The sequence below is a fragment of the Lolium perenne genome, chromosome 4, assembly GCF_019359855.2.
Source record: "Lolium perenne isolate Kyuss_39 chromosome 4, Kyuss_2.0, whole genome shotgun sequence".
Classification (NCBI taxonomy): domain Eukaryota; kingdom Viridiplantae; phylum Streptophyta; class Magnoliopsida; order Poales; family Poaceae; genus Lolium; species Lolium perenne.
Window position 1 is genome coordinate 330,087,397 of NC_067247.2, and position 14,902 is coordinate 330,102,298.

At 42.7% G+C, this 14,902-nt stretch overlaps 1 protein-coding gene across 2 annotated transcripts; it reads right to left on the reverse strand.

The window, feature by feature from the left end:
- Positions 1-4,887: 4,887 nt before the first annotated feature.
- Positions 4,888-11,137, reverse strand: LOC127296436 (two-component response regulator ORR21). Of its 2 annotated transcripts, none has more exons than XM_051326506.2 (6): positions 10,748-11,137; positions 8,008-8,160; positions 7,497-7,895; positions 7,215-7,291; positions 5,358-6,677; positions 4,888-5,044 (listed from the first exon to the last, which is right to left on the reverse strand). In XM_051326506.2, exons 1-5 carry the CDS (start codon positions 10,872-10,874, stop codon positions 5,373-5,375), a joined length of 2,061 nt encoding a protein of 686 aa, XP_051182466.1. In that variant the 5' UTR covers positions 10,875-11,137; the 3' UTR covers positions 4,888-5,044; positions 5,358-5,372. The 2 variants fall into 2 exon arrangements, with proteins under 2 accessions (XP_051182466.1, XP_051182465.1); XM_051326505.2 differs by having other exon boundaries at positions 5,350-6,677; positions 10,748-11,135.
- Positions 11,138-14,902: the final 3,765 nt, after the last annotated feature.

The window sequence follows — 14,902 nt, forward strand, 5'->3', positions numbered from 1 at the left end:
CCTCTCCTCCGCACGACCAGGAGCTCCGCCGGTGGGGCGCACAGGAGGAGCTCCGCCTCCGCTTCCTCCTTCTCTCCTCCGCTCCACCAGGAGCTCCGTCGGTGGGGCGCATAGGAGGAGCTCCGCCTCCTCTTCATCCTCTTCCGCTCCAGGTGGAGCTCTGTCTCGCCGAGAGGTTCTGCTGTTGCTCACGATCTCCCTGTGGCGCTTGTGGTGGCCACGATCTCCCTGCGGCGCTGCGTTGCTGGTCCTGCGTTGCGCTGTTGCTCCTCCGCTGCACTGCTGCTCCTCAGGCTCGCCGCTAGCCTACTCGTGGCCCTGCTGCCCAGCTCGTCGTTGTCCTCAACAGCTAGACCTCTTCCCTGCGCCACTGCGCCGTCGGCTGCTGCGAGGGCGAGCTCCTCTGCTCCCTGGACAAGATCGTCGTCCTCCCCTGAACATGCTCACTGTCCTCTCCTGATCGAGCTCGTCGTCGTCCGTGAATTGTTACCTGAAGAAGGTACTGCATGCAGTTTAAACTTTAGTTTCAGATAAATTGCTGCAAATGCTCAGTTTCAGAAAAACTTCAGTTTCATATGTAGTGGATGGATCTATCTTGGAAAAATATTACTGCAAATATTCGATCACTATATTTCCCAGCCATCATACTCCAACAAGAAGCCAGACACTGTTTGATGGGAGTAGAAGTAATGGAGTACAACAGAAAATACACCAAATGTAAAACTGTAGAACGGAGACATGCTTTTAAATGATTATTTTCACTGGAATTGTATTGCTTGCTGCTACTGGACAAATTACTCATGCTTTTCCTTCCATTTCCTGGTACTCTGGAGTACTACTGTAAAAATCCCTTCCAGTCTTTAGGCAACACATCTGCCAATACTATCAGCGAAGAAATGTTACTCCTACAGTATACAAAATGGGTGCTGGTGACAAGCAGAATTGGTCCTGTACAGAATTGGTGCTAGTGACTTGTAGAAGAATAAACTCATGGAGATAAATGCCCCACGCTAGCACTAGCACTACAGACCTGTCATCTGAAAATTTTGCTACTGAATATTCTTTTTCTGTCGATGACTAGGCCAAAAGATGCTCAGGAAAAGGTGCAAAACAACATGAAACTATTAGTAAGAGGATAGACCTGTAGTTCAGGATATCCCTGATGTAGTCCACTACCAGCAGAAAGCAGAAATATGTCCCTGATGTAGTTGTAACATATGTCCCTGAAGAAGCAATCAGAAAAGGAATTGGTGAAGATGAAATGTATTGCTCAGGCATCATACTTACACTTGATCTCCGCCCATCTCTTGCTTGGTTCACAAACTGATGCAGACGTCGCTTCATTCTCCTGTAACAACGCATGCAACCCATCCTTTTTAGGGTCTTGCATAATCTTTGACAGTACTCGGTAGTTTCAACCAAACTACTCTCAAAAAAGCTACCCATCCTTTTTAGGGAATGCAGTATCCCTTATAAAATGCATAATTGACAGGGTACCTACACAGGATGTGGAGCATTAGTAAGAAACATCAGAAAGAAGTTGAGAGTATGAATGACAGGCAAGAAACATCAGTATAACAGTAAGAAAAAGGCCCTATGCTGACGCATCAGTAATGACAGGCAAGAAACATCAGTATAACAGTAGTTTCTCACAGTTAAGATTTATACGATGACAGTGGATTTTATTGCACCAACATACTGAACTTGTTGCTTACAACCTGTCATCTGAAAATTATGATGCCTTTTGGATTTTAAGATTTCTTTGTTTGAAAATGCAGACAACAAGAGAAACTTGTTAAGAGCATGATACAAGACATGTCTAGCCTCCAATATGATGAGGAGATTGTGCTTTCGAATGAGTAAGAATAAAACTTGTTAAGAATATAACTTGTTATTTCTGACGGATGGTGGTGCTTAAATTTGATCTTGTCTTTGCACAGGTTAATGAGGCAACTAATTGCTGGCAACAATTTACGGGAGCTGGTTTCCAAAAGGAGAAAAATGCCAATTACAACAGTGGATGTGTAAAATGCCAATTTACGGGAGCTGGTTTCCTTTTGTAGTTCTCTGTTGTCTTCAGAGATATTGTATCAGAGCCACATCCCACAGCCTCAGAGCCATTGTAGCTTCATTAGCTGTAGTTTGCAATCGGGATTACTTTGTGTGATCAAATGATTTTGTTTATATTAAAGCCAGTCAATGAATTCCACCCGTACTTTCACTGAACCTTGTCTAATAAAAAGGAAGAAAACTAATCAGTACTTCTGACAAAGAAATGGTGAAGAATGTGGAACAGCAAGTGCATTGAAGTAGCCAGTGACTCTTGGCCAAGAGAGTGAACAAAGCAGTATTATTTTCAGAAGGGGAAAACCGTGAGCTCACCAGATGAGAAATTGAGAACATAAGAAAACCGTGAGTTCACCACATGATCACTTCACCAGACCGGAATGTCAGCATAGTTTCAGTTGGTTCAGTACCAAATATTCCTCTCTCTTTAAGGTTTTCCAGAGATCCTCTGAGTATGGGTGGCATCCATCCACTAAAATACTGCCAAAAGAAACTATGCATGTAAGAAAGCAGGTTACGTTCATCAGTAGAACAAGTAACCAATCTAATGAGGAAGACCAAGTACATCAGCTGGTTCAGATAGACTGGCCACTGTAACCTATAACCAATAGTAACTTAATTCTAATTACAAGCATAAAAGGGCTAGGAAATAAACATGAACCACCTTTGCATCATGCTGAAATCCTTGCAAATAAAAAAATAAAACTGTATACACAGGTGTAATAATCACTACAACCTTAAGCAAAGGTATAAGCAGTTCCATAACCACTGATCGAAATTCTGAAGAAACTCTAAATTTCCACACCACGTGATCAGACAGACCCACTCAACCGCATCCAACCCATCCAATCCCCATGAACAAATCCAATACTAGTAGCTTCTTATCGACTATAGTAAGCAACACGTCCCGGATCAACAAGCGTGGGTAGGTTGAGGCGCTCACCAGAATACCAGATGGCTGGCCAGGATTGCGCCCTTCTTGAGGAGGAACTTCATGGTCGGGATCGAGGTGCGGATGCGGGTGTCACAACTTAGCAGGCCTGCTCGCCGGCACTCTCCTCCACTCCCTGAAGAAGGAGCAGTACCTCAAGCGGGGAAGGGGGCCGATGGCCCATGCTGCTAGTGAAGTTGAGGTCGCTCCCGTGCATCGTTGGCGACGGTGAAGAACGAGGATTGCGACCTGGGGCTTCTCCTCGCCGTCAGGGAGCACATCGAGCAGCGCTGCTCCCAGATCCATCAAGGTGGCGTGGGAAAGCAAGAGTGTGGCGGTGTATTGGACAGCAAAATCGAACCTTGGGCAGAAAAATCCAAGCTTCGTAGCGCGGGGTAACTAGACGGCGGAAGGGAGCGGCGCGGGGGAGTTAGACGGCCGAGGGGACCAGCGAAGGCGAGCCATATGGCGGCGCTAGACGGCGGAAGAGGAGCAGCGCCGGAGATCTGCGGGCGTGCGAGCGAGGATGCAGCGTGCGAACGGGGTGAGCAGAGCGAGGAAGAAGACAGGAACTGCGCTGTTTGTCGGGAGAACGGCCCGTCCGACACTATCCGCGGGACGGAGGGAGTACATGTCAATGTCGTGTACGTTTACAGGTGTTCCTTGTCGATTGCAGCGGTACCCGAAGCACCGTCAGTACATCGGCACTCCGATCAACAACTACGCTCAGATGAAGACGATCTTCACTCCCCGGTTCGTCTGCAAGGCGCAGCTGTTCCAGCCTAACTTGTTGGTCAGGGCAATCGATTTCATTGCAGACAATGAAGCCGAGTATGCCGTCTACCGTAAGCTGCAACCACCGGAGAGGAGGAGCTGGCTTAGGACCTGGCTTTGCAACCAGTTTCCTACTTAGTGCTTCTGCTTCTTTCGTCATGAACCGCTGATTTTGGGAGGTGATCTTGTATCCCTCCATTAGCTAGAACTTGCTACAACCTGATCCCCGGTTTGTAATGATGAACTTGTTCGAGGTGGTATATACTAACCCCTCGTGACGAACCTGTGATGCATCACGAAGTAGTTGCTTCGTTCGTGATGCATCGACCACTAAGTAGTAGTTGATGTGTATTACCAGCATATTTTCTGATGAACTAAATCTCATGTATGTTGTTATTCAGTACTAGGTAACTTCACCACTCAAAATGAAGGGGTTACCACAGCACTGAGCTATCTGCAACCGGGCTAAGAAGAATGAGCTAGAAATGGGTAACCAAACGATGGGGCATGGATTCCTTCTCCGGAGCGCAAAAAAACTCACAGGCTACCAAACGATCAGCCGAAAGTGGTCCATGGCCCGTTCGCAACGCAATGCGTCCCATCTCGCTGGCGCAGTCATGCAAGGAATCGGCCCAGTCACCCCAAAATCATCAGTACTGCACACACCTATCAGACAGACAACACGCAGATCGCAATAGGACTCTGAAGATCCTGTTGCTGGCACTGGTACCGGCATAAACCAGGCACTACTTGCCAGATGAGACTCGCAGTCTATGTAACAAAGGATCGATTTTAGGATCGAATACATTAGGAAGAAACACGGGTGCAGCGAGTCCGGCATAGGCTCAGTTTCCGAAGATAGGAACGGCATAGGAGTTAGGCAAAGCAGAAACTATTGTACTACCTCTGTCCATAAATAGATAAATAGATGTCTTAGATTTATCAAATTTTAGATGTATATAGACACTATTTAGTGTATAGATACATCCAAATTTAGATAAATATAAGACATCTATTTATGGACGGAGGGAGTACAAAAATTGCTGTCAGATGAGACTAAATGAACACATATAAACTTAACTAAGGCAAGGAGCTACGTAAAAAGGACTAAGTAATTTAAAGTTCTTTAAACCGAACAACTTTCTATAAACCAAGATTCGACATGCTGTCACAGAAATTATTCCCTTTATAAACCAATTACAGAGAAGAAAGATGAAACGAAAAAGACAAGCAACCATTCATCAAGCCACTAAATTGTTTCCGGTGATCACCCTGCACAACGTAAGCAACTCTGTTAGAAAACAGGCGTTCCAATTAAAAGTGATGAACATGATACAACAGGCTATGGTTAGATTAGGTTGAACAGTATGCTCAAGTTAAAGGCTACTGTAAGAGCTACTAAGTGACAATAAATAGGATGGATACAAAAACAAAAACAAATAATTGAACGCATCAAAAGTTAATACTAATAGGGAAAGAAAGGTATTGTTAGCTTGAAAGCTGACCAAATCTATCCTTGTCCAAAAGAAACAGTACCATGAATATTATGACAAAGTTGCATAGGAAGCGATGCTTACCTACTTACAAATTCAAGAAGCCTTCACATCTGTCCACTAAATCCGTACATGTCAGGGATATCTCCACTGCTTCCAATGCTGTGACTCAAGCTGTTCGTTGGAGATTCAATTTCATCCACTGCAAAGCGGTTTGGGATGCAAGTACCTTTGCCAACAAACCCAAGATTTTTTCCTCGTCCTTGATCAGGCAATTTTCCAAGTGCCGCATTGGAACTCTGAAAGCTAGACGAACTGGAAACTGGGTGACTTGGCCCAACAGTATTCCTATAGTTATCCATATTTTGCAAGGAAGACCAGCCACCAGTGACATCATTTGGACTATGCAGGAAACCAAACTGTGCATTTTTTGACTGAGAAGACAGCAAGCCGGAATCCATGGGGTTGCTACCATAACCATAGCTTTGGCTGAGAGAGTCAGTGCTCTCAGTCTTTAGAACACCTTGTGGTTTAGAGCCCAGTCCCATGGAATTCTGATTAACCAGATACAGATTATTCCCAGTCTGAAAGTTACTCATTCCTTGTGATGGTATTACATTTGAGTTGCGGTTCATGAGACCAGGAAGATTTCCTCCATGGCTACTAATGAAAGGTTGACTGGTTGAAGCTTGATTAATCAGATCAATTCCACCTAACAGACTGTTTGGTGATTGAGAAGTTGGGAGAACAGAGTCTGCCTTCATGGACGGAGGAATGGATGTTAGAAAACCTGACGATTGAGAAGGCATAATCAAAGGATTTTGATTATGAGAGAGACCCTCGCTAGCTGTGAAAGTGTTTAGTGACTGAGATGGCATTACTATGCCAGAAGGTTTGACATCTAGAGTGTGAAGGGTTCCTGACAGCATGGTATCTGGTTGCTGCTGCAATTCATGCAAGACTATATTGCTATTCTGAGAATTATTCACATTACCCAGTGTGCTGGTTGGATCTGTCATGCCAAGTTTATTATTGGGCCAACCTGAAAAAGAAGGCATTCTTCCAGCTGCAGGGCTGCTTTGTGGGAATGCCCCATATGAATTATTCTGGCACTTGTACAGGGGCTGACCAAATGCTATTTCTCTTTCTCCATGGGGCTTATTTCCTTTGATTGCAGCAAGTCGTAAAGATGACTGGTCCCTTGCAGGCAACACCAGGCTGTTCGCGGGTCGACCTAGGAGCTCATCCTGCAAAGCAGCCAGGGCTTGAGGAGGGATCTGACCTGAAGCAGCCAAAGTTTGGAAATCAAGTCCTCCTAATGAGGCCATTTGAGCACTAGAAGCAGGCACACCATATGGATTAGCCATGCCTGCATGATGCTGAGCTATCCTCTTCAGATACAATCTGAATTTCTGCAAACAGAAAAGAAATGCACTGTGTCACCATGATTATCTGGTATAACTGACATAAAAGTTACCACAAGGAAATCAACACAGTATACTGCCTGGCTGAAAACAAACAGTAACTATTATATGCTATATGATGAATCTAGAGGTAATAATAATAGTTTTGCGCTCAACACTGAAGGAATTATCAAGTTTGAAAATGCATAATGGGGATGACTGGCATGCCAGCATCAAAACGTTGAACGATTCTTCTGGTCAGAACTATCCAAAATAACGAGGGTTAATTTATGTTCCTGCAATACTTTTTTTATTAAATCAAGAACTTGATGCAGTTACGTTTTAGAGCAAAAAGTGGAGTGGAGCAGTAGTCGGTAAAGCATAAATACTGAAAACCTTAAGTTGCCATCCGCGAGTGTAGAAAAACAGTAAAACACTCCAAGAAGTTCACCAGTAAACAAAAGTGATAAGTCACCAGAAAAACAGTAAAAGATCATGCTCATTGAGGATACTACAAAGGTACCAAGATTGAGGCCAAAATCAAACCTGCAAATGGCTGGCCACGTTTTCCCTTGTTAAACCAGGGACATTCATCAACTCCAAAATTTTCTTAGGAACAGCTTCTGTACAAAAAAATTATAAATAAAATGAAAACATGAAACTGGAGAGGTGTGCATACTTCTATAGAACAAGTGTGCAACGGTACCAAAAATTACTAGATAAAGTCAACCTAGAAGGAATTTAACTAGCATATCATACTTACGATAAAGTCCTAATGAAGACCAAAAATAATTAAAATAAGAACTAAAGCAGGTAATGGAAGCTTACTGTCTATTCCAAGGTGGTTGACTGCATTTACAAACTGTTGATGGAGCTCAACTGACCAAACAACTCTTGGTTTCTTTGAACTATTAGAAGGATCACCACTTTCCAATTCACTGTCATCGTCTTCTTTATCCCGTTTCTTTTTCTGAGATTTCCAGCTATCATCAGCTCCATCATTTGCAGAAGAAGCATACTCGTTATCATTGTTGGTTGGCCTGGTCCGATCTGTATCATCTAGGCTACCTGAATGCTCGTGCTCCTTGTTTCCACTGAATTTTTTCCTTACAACATGTTGCCAGATGTTTTTTAACTCCTCCATCCTGACAGGTTTAATCAAATAATCGCATGCTCCATGTTTGATTCCTTTCATTACAGCATTTGTACTTGAATCAGCAGACATCACTGAAACATTAAGAACAAGATTTAGTACAACATCTCATTCACAACTGAACATACTGAATATGAGATGGTAGAAAAAAAATCTTTAACAGAGCAAATAGTAGAATTTACTTACTAATAACTGGAAGATCCAACTCAAGGCCTACAAGTTCAAGTAACCTGAATCCATCCATATCAGGCATGTGAACATCACTAATTATAACATCAAAACCACCCCTGTTCTCCCGTAGCATAGATAAAGCTACTGTGGCCCGAGAACAAGTTGTAGCTGCACAAAAAAGGGGTATATGATTAAACTAGCTGTAAATATAATCTTAAGGAAAAATGAATAAAGAACAGCAAGCATCATGATGTAAGAAGAAAAAACATATACAAGGCATATGGTACCATAGATGGGGTAGGTAGAAACTATTACACTGGATCACAATGGCAGTAAATGCATCAAGGACTGATGTGCAAGTCATGCATATCCAGACAGACTGTTTTCAGATGTTCTCGGGTGTACAAGGTGTTTTGACCTGTCCCGTTTTAGAACTGGGGGTGACTCGGAAAAGGGCGCCCTCAACGCGGAAAATGGGATGGTGCTTGCAGCACATGACACGTCACGTCCAGCGACACTAGGTGTATTGTCTTGTACGTATTCTAGCGGTATTTCTTCTCTCTGCCTACGTCAAGTTTTTTGTCTTACACGGATTGTGGAGGAGACACAGGTCAGAGCACCCATTCGTCAAAGGCAAGATGAGATGAAACGCCCTCTATAGGATTCGCTGAGTCACAGGTTTCGGCATTTCAACATTATACAGATATATTGAAATCATAGGTCAAAGGCCCATTAATCAAAGGCGACATGACTGAAGAGAGATATAACACCTGCTACCGGCTGTGCCGAGTCATGGCGCCTTCAGCACAAAACAGCAGGAAAACTAGTAAAATAACTTGGAAAATATTTCACTGTAATATACTCCCTCCATATCACAGCTTAAGGCGTAAATCTCTGAGCACGCTTATTAAGGAGCGACTAGGCAGCGATCACCAGGAGAGAAAAAATCGTGCAGTTCCCCTTTTACCCCTGCATGCATGCAATTACTCATGTTTTGCTTGGACTCTTCGGTTCTCACTCAGCGCTTATTAAGGAGAAGTACATGGTCTAGATGATCTAGCTGAAGGATTGAAGCGACAGCTGTTAATACACGCGTGGAAGTCGAAGCAAAATATGAGCAGCGCTTTTACTCCTGTTGCGCTTTTCTCCGGAACGAGGGAACGGGGGGAGGGGCAAAGTTGGAATCCATCTACACAGCTGGACACCACGCCTTAAGCTATGAGCAAATTTTGAAAAAAATTATGCGCCCTAAGCTGTGATATAGAGGGAGTATCTAATAGTGGGTCTAGATTTAAAGACCTTGACATGGGAAATACAGCAACACAAATGGATCCATATTCACAGGCACGGTTGAAAAGCTACTAACTCCTGATTAGAGAAGTAAATACATACACCCACGCACTGGAAATGCAAAGGGAAACATTGCAAGTCATGCAAGTGTGGCCCCCATTGCAAGCAAACCACACGCACCTTGTACGGCTGTGACCGAGTGACATATGGTGCTGCGACGTGTCGACGCTGTCAAGGATGCTGGACTGACCTTTGGAAAGGGGTAACCTCTACCTAGCATTTCCATATTCTGCAGTAGGAACATCATTCTGTTCGAGCAGAATCGGACAAGATTTTCAGTTCTAAACAGCTTACGATGCTTCGGATAAAGTCAATGTCTCAAACCCTATGTCCAGAAAATGGAGACAGACATGTCCCCTCCCTCCCTACCACCCTGTATTAGATATTGTACCGAACTCGCATTCATAACACACTAACTGTGGGCTGGGGGTACAACCTCCAAACGCTCCAACCTTGAAGCTTCCTTGGGCAAGCTACCCATATGAATGCCTAGTAAATACACTAGGTACAAAATAGGAACATTAAGGGACAGCAAATATAGCAATACGATATTTTAGGAGCATGATTTTCTTCTTACACTATTTCCCCCTGGGTGTGTGATGCACAGGTCTGGGCATTTGCGCCCAGAGTGGAAACTAAGCAACGGGTAGTAGAACAAGGATTTCATATATGCAGGAAATGATAGATACAGTATATCGCTGCGCAAATAGATAGCGTTACTAACTGGGTTGTATTGACAGTGTGTTGCGGCACCTGCACTAACTTTCTCATTGAAAGAAGAACCAAACTGTACATGGACGATTCTAAGTCATTAGGCGTAATATAGGGCCCAAACAGGTGCGTGAACTACCTATTCCTAAGACATTGCAAGTGCTAATATGTACATACAGGAATCATAATTCAAAGCTTGATTGAATCCCCATAATCTAATCCTAAAATTTCTGCTAAAATGGATTAGGCAATTCGAACGAGCAATCAGCGATAATAGACATGAGCCTGCACAGATTAGAGCGAGTCCACTCAGATCCCCAACACAATCGCTGGTTCTAATGCAAACATGCGTCGCGAATCCAACCGCATACACGGAAAACCTGGGGAGAAGGGAGCACAATTCCTCGAAACGGAGGATTACGCGACCGTTAAAAATCCCCCCAGAAACACGGAAGGAGCAAATCACCAAACTCCTAAGTACTACTATATGCGCTTCCCAACTCGGGGCAAATCAAAGCACGGAAACACAACTAGTATGAATCATCAACGAAACTTATATAGTACTATCAAGCTTATCTGATGAGCAACGAATCAGCTGGGGGCAGAACAACACACGCATACGACAGCACACCACCGCAGCAAGGGGGGAGACGAGACGGTAAGGAGGAGATGGGGGCGAAGGCGGCACGCTCACCGTCGTATCGGCACTGGACGAGCATCCTGTTGAGCACGGCGAGGCAGGTCGGGTCGTCGTCCACCACCAGCACCTTCATCCCGACCGGGAACTGGTCCCCGCCGCCGGCCTCCTCCGGCGGCGCCATCCCGCACACACCGGAGAATCAAGCTCCAATCGCCTCCATCGCGCGCGGCCGCAGATCTGGCTCCGAGCGCGAGGCGGCTTCCGGCTCCGGCAGCGGCGCCGCCTCTGGAGCCGAGGATTCGCACGCGGGGGGAAAGGTAGAGCGGGCGGAGGAGGAAGGAGAGGTGGTGGGCTGCTGGCTGCAGGGGAGAGGGAGGAGGAGGAGACTAAATCGCTAAGCGTGATTAGTAAAGCAAGCAAGTAAATTGCGAGATTTCGGGATTAAATTTGCGTCGGGGGGAGCGATTAGGAGGAGTTAATGATTCTCTCTTGCCCTGCTGCTGCGCTGCGCTTTCCACTTGCGGCGGCTGGCTGCGTGCGCGCTGAGCTGGCGGCTACCCGGCGCTTCCTTTTTAAAAACACCTTGGATTGATTTTCCACTGATTTCCTTCCATAATTCTATGATTTCCTTCCATGTTTAGGCCTTTTGGGGGGATGGAATCTATTAACTTTCCTTTGCGTCAATATGGTAATGTTTCTGTGCTAGTATATTACAGCTGTGTTAAGATTAGCTGTGGAACCCAGAGAAAATATGGTTGTTGCCAATATGTATGGACGACTAGTAAGTTAAACTTTCACATGAATTGTTGTTGGGTCATAGTTTTAAGCTAGATAACAACAAATCCAAAACTACTAGAAAATTTGCTTGGCGTTGTCGTGCACAAAGAGATTGCTCATCTTGCTCAATCTACAAAGCTATGCATTTTACGGTAATCACATGTTGGTAAACTAGGCATGCACCATAGATATTACGGTTAGATCCTTAAGGTTGTGTGTCTTTGTTTATACGATAGACTAGTGTCATCAATGTTAGTTTTCTATTTCTCTCAACCTATGAAAGTAAATGTGTAGACAATATATCATGTGCACACTCCTATAAATAGGTTTGACGATCGGAAATGATCCAAGGGGCAGTTCCTATCTATGTAAAAAAAATTGAACACCAATCACATAAATTTCTTGTTTGGTAACTATGTTCACCTCGATAAGCATTGTCACAAATCAGTGGAAAATCACTTAGCAATCTTGAGTGATTGAGTTGTATGCGATCTTGAATCTCGTGTGAACGGAAAAACCTGAATGATCATAGAATAAAAGATAAATCCTTCGAATGGTACAGATTCATATGAAACGCGGTGCAAAAATTTACAATCCTCTCGGTGTTTTTGGTTTACTTGTATAATTTGAATCTGAGCACTTACAAGATATTATTTGCTTCTACTCCCTCTCGTTCCATAATTTATGGAACGGAGGGAGTACTTTATAATTGTTGGTCAAACTTTAGCCTCTAAATTACATTATGTGCCCTACATTTTAAGATGGGGAATACAGTAACCTTTAAAATGGTTTAATTTAGTCTTTGGTATTTTTTCAGAGGACAAAATTCCTTTGCATGGATCTTTATGTTTCGTGTTTTCGAATACATGTGTCCTCATCACATATTGGTGTTGCACCACTGGTATGTGGACCCGCTGCAAAGTTGGCCACACTAGAAAAGGGCACATTACTATAATATTAACGACTAACAAATATGATCCTATGATTGGCCAAGGATTACTGGGAGCTGAGAGTGCATGATATTTTTAGGTTAATCATAGCGGGCAGTAACTTAGATTAGTAATATATGTCATGTTACTAGTCTAAACTACTACCTTTAGGCTGGTCATAGTGGGGAGTAACTTAGACTAGTAACATATGTCATGTTAGAGCAAGTACAATAAGTCCTAGTCAGCTGGCTATAAGGATTAAAATAGTATATTATTGCTTAGTTGGAGGAGAGAGAGGAGGAGAGAGAAGGAGAGTGGGCTCTTATGCAAGAGCCAGCTCTAGCACGTGCTCCTAGGCTCTTTGTGAGAGTGAAAGGTGGGCCACACATTGATTAAGTACTACATTTTTATAGCTCACTATTGTATATGTTGGCTCTAAGTTGGCTATAGATGACATGGCACTTGGCTTGTAGCCAGCAGCTGGCTACACTATTGGAATTGCTCTTACTAGTCTAGGTTACTACCTTCATAGTGGGTAGTAACTTATACATGGTATCATGCATTGTGTCTTTTGTTATGTTATAGACTCATTTTGCTTTGGGTTGTGTGATGTTATGGTAACATAGCTAGTTACCACCTCACTCTTTTTCTTCATTTATTGGCATGCCATATCATCAAAATGCTTTGAGATGTGTGATGTTACTAGCTATGTTACTCCCACTATGAGCAGTCTAAAGTTACTCTCCGCTGTACCAGCCTAAGTAGTGTTAAGCTTATGAGGTGAGGCTATATATGTGGGTTGCATGTGATTAGACTTGACCTTTAATACACGTGCAAAGACCAAAATACACGACTACGCTGACAGGAGGGCATGATGGGACGAATCATGTGTGTACTTCTCCTGGCACTTGGGCAAGCTACTTGGCTCTTTGATTACTCCAAGATGATCAATTTGGTGTAAAATATACATAAATAAATGGTATAGGCTATTTACTATATCCACTACGACAGATTTTTCATAGATATAATGCAATTTGTGTTAGTATATTTTCCTTGCGGGAAATGCAGTTTGAGATATCATATACTCCACGCACCATGCACCATCATAGTACTAGTACCACTGTCGGATCATATATACTATCATGCTCCCTTAGTTTCAAATTAAGTGTCCCTGTTTTGTTTAGATTCTATGTATTTAAACATATTTTAGTATGTCGATACATGTAAATTTAGACAAATCCGTGACATTTAATTTGGAATTGAACAACGGAAAAAATATTTTATAAAACTAAAATACTGCTAGAGGTTGGTCAACAGCTTGTGTTAAACACTTGCTAAATTTTGTAGAAACAATACCGTTCATGGCTTACTTCAAGATTAGACCGGTAGTAAACCCATTCCGATTTGACAATCCAATTAATTTATAGCCATCATCAATTCATAATGTATTCTATCGTTGCATCAGCAAGCTCATTTGAGAATTACCTGAAAGGAAGCGTATGAATGGACAAATGTGATTGATTAACTTCTCCCAAGAAACTCATACCTTGCTAATGAATATCCAGATTTTGTGTTGATCTATAAACTAAATGGACGCCAACATTATACTCCCTCCTTTCACCATTACTTCATGTTCTGGGCTTAGTCAAAGTCAAATTTTGTAAAGTTTGATCAGATATCTAGGAAAAATATAAACATCTAAAATGTAAAATATATAGTATTAGAATCGGCAGAAAGTATCTTTTTAAGTTACGTGCTTTTGGTATTATGGATGTTACTATTTTTTCCCTATATTCTTGATCAAACTTGACAAAGTTTGACTTTGACTAAACCTAGAACATGAATTATTTCAAAATAGAGGGTGTATTAATTAAATAAACTTAAATTCAAATTCTTAATGTCCCCAATAATGTTGAATTCCGAGGAGTAGAAGTGTTGGTACTATATATATGTGTCAATTCATCGGTTGGGTGTGGTAATCATGCTCGTATTAAATCTTAACACTTTGAAATGTATGTGTAGAATACAACAATGTTTGTCTAAGTATGGACCTTGTTTCTTACGTGGTGATTAGGGGTGAGCATGCCCTCGAGTTTGGTCTGCTTACGTCACCTACTAATCAAGCATCAAACTTTAGGTTTAATCTTTGTGCGTCTCACAACAAATTGATATTGCATACAAAACATCGTATGTGTGTGTGTGTTGTTTGTGCAAGTAGTTGGTGTGGTCACGTTATACATACTCTTTGGGAATAGAGAAATTACCAGGGTGTACCCGATGTACCGGTCCTCGGTTTATGTGTTTATAAACTTTGTGAAAAATTGAATAATTAGAGTGCATGAAAACAATATTTATGCAACACTACAAAAATTCAACCATAGGTTTAAGCACGATTCGAGAATAGAAAATAAATTAAATGATTGTCCCTAGTGTTAATGGTCTGAATTCATAGTCCAATTTACATTAAGGTTCTTATCAGAACACTAGATTAGCACAGACAGGT

Bases quoted from the DNA above. Each gene is read 5' to 3' on its own strand.
- LOC127296436 (XM_051326506.2), bottom strand. From the start codon at position 10,874: ATGGCGCCGCCGGAGGAGGCCGGCGGCGGGGACCAGTTCCCGGTCGGG. The intron at 7,896-8,007 runs GTAAGTAAATTC...TTAATGTTTCAG, and splicing joins GTTGGATCTTCCAGTTATTA to TGATGTCTGCTGATTCAAGT. The intron at 6,678-7,214 runs GTTTGATTTTGG...TTCTGTTTGCAG, and splicing joins ACGTGGCCAGCCATTTGCAG to AAATTCAGATTGTATCTGAA.